Below are 6,978 nucleotides of genomic sequence, written 5' to 3' on the forward strand. Positions count from 1 at the left end.
TTTATTCTATCGGAACTGTCCAACATTAAATGCACTGTTTAGATAGAAGGTTTCTGAAATCAATACATTTTCTAAATCTATGTAAAATATATATTCAGTTGGAATTAATATAGGATCTATGAATTTATAAGTAAATTAAGTTTCGTTAAAATTTATGACTTTTTCTCATTCTTTCTCAAAATTGTCGGTTTACGGTTCAAGGAACATTGGAACCGGCCTTGAACTGCTCCTTGGACTTTTTCAGGCGGTTCTAAAAATAATTTTATAAATTAAATTTTAATACTCGAAAATAAATTAAAATTAAACTTAAACTTAAGAAAAAAAAGATTAACTATACTTAAAATATTTTTTAATTTAATTTGCCATAAATTTTGATAATTAATTATATGTATAATCATATATTGTTATCGAAGGAAAATAAGATTAATGGTTATTATTTAAAAGGAATAACAGATTTTAATAACTGAAATTGTATATTTGGTAGGATATAATTATATACTAATAATATAAATATGATAGGATATATTAACAATTATATATATAGTAGATAATTTAAAATATGTTCCTTAAAAATTCTAGTTCGGAACATAAAACACTGGTTCCAATTCTAAAAATGAGGAACCTGCCCGCAATCAATCTCCCTTCAGTTCCGAGATGGTTCATGGTTTAACCCTACCTATGGTTACTTGTAATTCTTAACATTAACGGGAAGAATAGAAATCACGACTTTAGAAGAATGATGTCTAGTGGTTGGGCTATAGTTTATTGGTATGCATTTTTGCTCATTCAAACGGCTTCAAAATATATTTTCTATAAAATAAGTAAAAAGGAAAATCATCCAATGTATCCTTAAAAGTTTTGTATGAAATTTATAAATTTATAAAATAACAATTTTATACTGCCAGATAGCTGATAGCTTGCTGATTTTATTGAAAGATTGAGCGAGTTGGTTGATGGAGCAATCCTAATGAGATGGTTTGCAAGACTCTTTGTTGAAGCCTAACCTCTCGTTCTTCAAATCATACTCCACATGAAAATTCTGCATCTGAAAATTCCCCAGTATAATGCCTGGCCCGCTTGCCTCACTCTCCCCATCACTCGCAGTCGCCACCACAGTCAAGCAAGCCACCTCCCTGCCTCCAACAAACGCAAAATAGTTCTCCAAAGGCAGTTCCGCATCAGCACCGCCCTTAAAATGAAGGGTCACCTCCGGTAGCTCCAGCTTTTTAGCTCCAGAAACATTGAAACAAGGCCTTAACCCGCTCAGTTCTTCCACCATCACAGCTCTTCCATAATGCTTCACTTGAGAAATGAACTCACTGCTCACCATCTCAAAGGCCTCGCTGGACATGTATGTGAACGTCGTCCCCGAGTCAATGATGGTTCCACCGTTGCCATCTTTATCCGGCGACAGATACTTGTAGGGGATCTTCACACTGCGGCCGCCAATGCTGATATGCCGGAGACTGATGTAGTAGTAGACAGAGAATGCCGGCTTGTCTTCGACTTTGGGGTTCTTAACTAAAGGCGTGTACTTGAATGCGGGAGTTTTCTTATCAGATTCGGATTCCAAATCCAGAACCAGAGAGCTGCTCTCTGTGGTGTCGTCGAATTTATGAGAGATTAAGCAGTAAGAGAACTTGGTGAGACCAAGTTGCGTGGGAAGAGAAGAAGGACCGCGGCCAAAACCGGCTATCCCTGCGGGTTGGCGGGAAGAGAAAACGGAACAACCGACAACAAAGTTTGGGACCGTTAGGCCTCGGAGACGGAGAGTCTCTGATAGCGCAATGCCTCCGGTGGTCCCTGAACCGTAGAGGATAAGATAAGGTGGGCAGATCTGGGAGCAAGTGGTAGCAGAATCACAGTGTTTACACTGTAAATCAGATTGGTGAATCCAAGAGCATTTGGGATTGTTGCATCCGATGATCTTGGAAGATGAGGAATGCTTGGGGATAAAAGGTGAGTTAGACGAGGAGAAGGAACAGTTATTGCAGCGGTAGCGGAGGGTGCACGGAAACCAGACAAAGCTACTGCCAGTGTCCAAGACAAAAGGCAGAGTTTGAGGTGGAGTTCCGAAGCTGAGGGATACGGAGTAGCCTCCATAGCTGTGTGAAAACACTGGAGTTGTATGGGGACTCTTCAGGTGGCGAGCTCTAGCTAGGGAGGTGGTGACTAGATAGTTTAGATTTTGCACGGGATCTTGAGATGGGGTTTCATATGACCAAGAATGTGACAATGGTACGGCAGTTGAGGAAACTAATGGAGATATAAAAACAATAGAATAGAGCAGGTAAACAGAAACAGAAACCATGGTGTTGGTTTCTTCTTGTTTTACTAGTGAGTTTGAGGGAAGGACAGGGAAGTAATGCTTAATGAGCTGTTGAACTCTCCAACTGTAATCATTAACAACATACTCTTTAATGGTCGGCACTTGTCAGCGTTTGCACATGAAATGTCTTTTCTTTTTCATATGTAATGTATGGGACCTTAGATAGCACATGTTCGGTCTCCCAGCTCTTTACCCTGTGCTAATGCACTTACATATTTAGCATGAGAAAAATCTAGTTGAAAACGTCCATCATTTAAGGTTGCCTTTGCTTTGCTGGTCTGCAAAGGGCAAGCATTAGACCGAAGAAATTACATAAACTACCTCAGGAATATTTTATGCATTAATGCTTAGTATTCTGCGGTTCATGAATTCAATAAAAACGACATCTGAATCTTTGCAAGCCGGACATATACTGATATAACTAACACGGTTCCTGGTCTACAATCATCAGAGCATTGCGCATTACACCCATGACAAAATAAGCAAAAATTTCAATTCAGCACAATATATTTTTTTATAGTACTCAGGCCATAGTTGATTATGGGATGAGTGGCTGCAGGGGATGAGCTCTTAGACTTCCCAAGTCAAGATTCTCATCAACTTCCCCACCAATTCTTCTGCAATCAACCAATCATAATTCCAGATTCAAAATCCATGAAAGGGGATCATTTTGATGGTAAGGGAACTGACAATAATATATTATTTCTTCAAAATGTCAATACCTGAATAATATATATTGATAGAAATGATAGAAATGTTTTCCCTGCCGTTTCATTCAAACTGGGCAACTATATATACAGCTTACAGAGAGGAACCTTAGGCTATAATTATGCTAATCTTAAGGCTACAAATATGCTTATAATATCACAAGGATATATAATCATTAAACTAGAATATACAGATGCTATAAATAAAAGATTATTTACATATTCTAATACACCCCGGTAGTCGAAACGGGAGGTTGTCGAACGTTGAGACTATCACGAAAATCATCAAACAGTTGCAGCGGAAGTCCCTTAGTAAAGATGTCAGCAATTTGATAGCGTGAAGGGACATGTAGAACACGTACTTGTCCACGAGCAACTTTTTCTCGTACGAAATGTATATCCATCTCAATGTGCTTAGTGCGTTGATGCTGAACTGGATTGCCAGAAAGGTATATCGTACTAATATTGTCACAATAGACCAAAGTTGCCTTTGTAACTGGACAATGTAGCTCCAGAAGTAAGTTTCGAAGCCAACAAGATTCTGATACAACATTAGCCACCCCGCGGTATTCGGCCTCAGCGCTAGACCGAGAAAGTGTAGGTTGACGTTTCGCAGACCATGAAATCAGATTATCACCAAGATATACACAATAGCCAGAAGTTGATCGTCGGGTGTCTGGACAACCACCCCAATCGGCATCAGTGTAAGAGATTAGCTTGTTTGTGGTTGAAGGGAAGAGATGGAGTCCAAAATCTATAGTGCCTGATGGATACGCAGTTGACCCCAGTACATATAGTCAAATGAGTATAGTAGACAGCAGATACCAAACAGCTGTCATTAGTCAGTAGACGCAGATCCTAGCTGATATGATCTTGGGAATCCGGAAAGATTGGGATTGACTTAAATCCCTATTTTCCAGCATGAGTCCGAATTAAACACAATCACAAGAAGATGACCTCGAGTCAATTACTGAGAAAGGATTCTATATAAGTAGACCGAAGACCAAAGGTAAACCCTAATTCATTCTCTTAAAACTACGTCATTTATCATTGAACCTTACTAGGTATCTGACTTAGGCATCGGAGTGTGGTCGGACACAATGTCCGACTCATTCTAACCTGTGTTCGTGATCTCAGGTTGATAAGAGAAGATCCTATCATTCGCAGAACCATCATTTGGCGCCGTCTGTGGGAAACGATTTGTTCTTTCCTAAAAATCAACTAATTTTGGTTCTACGAGCTGAAACAAACTCATGGACAACCATGATGAACCACCACCACCTGGAGTCGGAGTCAGAGATAGAGAGATGGCCGGAGGCAGCAATCCAACTCTGTTAGCAAGAACAGACGGAATGGTCTTTCCCCTTCACCCACCTCCGACGGGAGCCGCGGGAACGACGGGTCCTTTGAGGACAAACACGGGAATCCCAGTGGGAATCGGAGCCGCAAGTGCGAGCATCACACCACCGGTTTCCATACCCGGGTCAACAGCAGGGCTGATGGGCAGAGGAGCGCAACTACCCGGAACTAGTCAGGTATTCCCTCCTTGGAATTATTATACACCGCAGAATATGTATTATCCATCACCCCTGTATAATCAAAACGCAGCAAGTTGGCCACAGACGTATACCCCATGGGGTAGCCAGTACCACCAGGGATATCAAAGACCCACCGCACCGATTCCTTTTCCGTCCCTAGACGCAGAAGGAACCGTCACAGCGGTAACAGCTGGATACATTCCACCATATGTACCACCAGGAGCCCAGCTACCACCGCTTTACCATGAGGCGGTGCTGAAGAGCTTTAACGACTTCCAAGATAGGCTGATTGGAATCGCGAAAGAAAAAACGGTAGAAGCAGATAAAGCACCAGCTCAGAGGAAGCAACAATCGGAACCAATCCCAAGAAGGCAAGACAAAGACGCACGGAAAGATAAAGAAACGGCCCCCCGGCGTGTTCTTACTGCTCCACTCCCAGGAGACGTGGGAAAAGAAAAAGAGAGGAACGACGCACAGCAAGGCGAGAAAACAAGGGATGGAGAAGTTCCGAAGAAGCAGAGAGAATACGTAGACCTGGAGAAGGAAGAGGGAGAAGGCAGACGGAAGGAACGAGACGCAGAAAGCCACTCTTCAAACAGAAGAAGGGCAGTTGGGGAGAAGAACACTCTAGATGAGAAGATTAAGCATGCGATGAGGAAGTACCAGAAGGATAGCTACGAAGACGATGAAGGAGGAGATGATTTTTCACCACTGAAAAGGGAGGTATTAGACGTGAGATTCCCTTCTCGTTTCAAGCTGCCTGCGTTCGAGCCCTTCGATGGGACCGGAGACCCAAAAAGCCATATTTCAAAATTCAAAACGATAATGTTACTTCAGGATGTTTCAGATCCGATGTTGTGCAGAGTATTCCCCGCCACCCTCAAGGGATCAGCGCAGAAATGGTACCTCGGACTGAAGTCCAATACCATCGGAACGTTTGCAGAATTGGCAACGGCATTCAAAGGGCGTTTCCGCACAAACATCCCGCTGCAGAAGAACTCAAGTGACTTACGGAAGTGCAGACAAGGTGAAGGCGAGACGTTGAAAAACTTTGTAGAGAGATTCAATAAGGAAGCAGTCCAGATAGAGCACCTAAACCATGATACAGCCATAGAAGCCATGAAGATGGGAACTAGGTTCGAACGACTGAGAGACAAGATCTTAATGAAAAAGCCTTCCACTTTCCAAGAATTGATGGAAATAGCACATAAATATGTGGAACTGGATGAAGCAAGAAGAACGCTGACAAAGCAGTACGAAGAGGATAAACCGGAGAGATACCGCAGTAGAGGAGGAGACGACAGGGCACAGAGATTTGGAAGAGGAAACAAGCCATTTGACTTCACGCCTTTGAATAGAGCACCAGTGGAAATATTCAGTTGGATGAAGAACAATAGGGTCATGTACAATGCACCCAGGAAGTTACACCCAGACAAAGAGAGAGATAAGAGCAAGTATTGCAGATTCCATGAAGGATATGGCCACGACACAGATAGGTGCTGGGACTTGAAGCGGGAGATAGAACAGCTGATCCAGTCAGGAGTGTTGAAGAAGTTTGTACGTGCAGAAGGAAGTACAGAAAAAAGGAAACCAGAACATATGGAAAAGGAAGAGGCAAACAAAAGATTCAAAGAACCTATGGGCGTAATCAACATGATAGAAGGAGGGGAGCCCTATTCGAAAGCACAGAAGAAGAAGATACGTAAAGGCGTGTACTCGATAAGCACCAGAGCATCCGCAGACGAGCTACCGTTGGTCACCTTTGGACCGGAAGACGGAAGACATGTGCAGGAACCGCACAACGATGCGCTAGTAATCAGAGCATTGATTAACAATTTTAGAGTGATGAGGATCCTAGTGGACGAAGGAAGCGCGGTTAACCTCCTTACTTTGCAAGTCTTCAGGGGGATAAGGGGATCAGTAACGGATCTCAGGCAGGTTTCTGTGCCGTTGGTTGGCTTAGGAGGAAAGCCTATCAGGCCAGAAGGGATGGTAGAGCTGGAGATAATTCTGGGAGAAGCAGAAGAAGGACCACTGAAGACCATGACAGCAGTTTTCAACGTGGTAGATATCCCGTTGGCATACAACGCCATTTTGGGAAGACCTTTCCTATACCAGTGTGGTGCGGTAACCAGCATCAGATGGCTGACACTTAAAATTCCGGACGAAGAAGGGATTGTAACTGTGAAAGGAAGCCAGTTAGCCGCACGTGAATGCAACTTGATCACCGAAGAAAAAGGCGAAAGTCTGAACATCGAAGCGTTTCCTGAAGATCCAGAAGAAGAAGAAGGAGATAGGAACGCCCCAGTAGGAAACATGAGGGAATTCCAAATCACCCAGAAGAAAACAGTAATGATCGGGACAGAAATACCAGAGGCCGTGGCCGTAGAAATCAAGAGTGTAT

The 6,978-nt window shown here is 42.7% G+C and overlaps 1 protein-coding gene across 1 annotated transcript; it reads right to left on the reverse strand.

The window, feature by feature from the left end:
* Positions 1 to 798: 798 nt before the first annotated feature.
* Positions 799 to 2,580, reverse strand: LOC126660346 (probable aspartyl protease At4g16563). The gene has a single exon (XM_050353811.2). It carries the CDS (start codon positions 2,309 to 2,311, stop codon positions 965 to 967), a length of 1,347 nt encoding a protein of 448 aa, XP_050209768.1. The 5' UTR covers positions 2,312 to 2,580; the 3' UTR covers positions 799 to 964.
* Positions 2,581 to 6,978: the final 4,398 nt, after the last annotated feature.

The sequence above is a fragment of the Mercurialis annua genome, linkage group LG1-X (assembly GCF_937616625.2).
Source record: "Mercurialis annua linkage group LG1-X, ddMerAnnu1.2, whole genome shotgun sequence".
Taxonomy (NCBI): domain Eukaryota; kingdom Viridiplantae; phylum Streptophyta; class Magnoliopsida; order Malpighiales; family Euphorbiaceae; genus Mercurialis; species Mercurialis annua.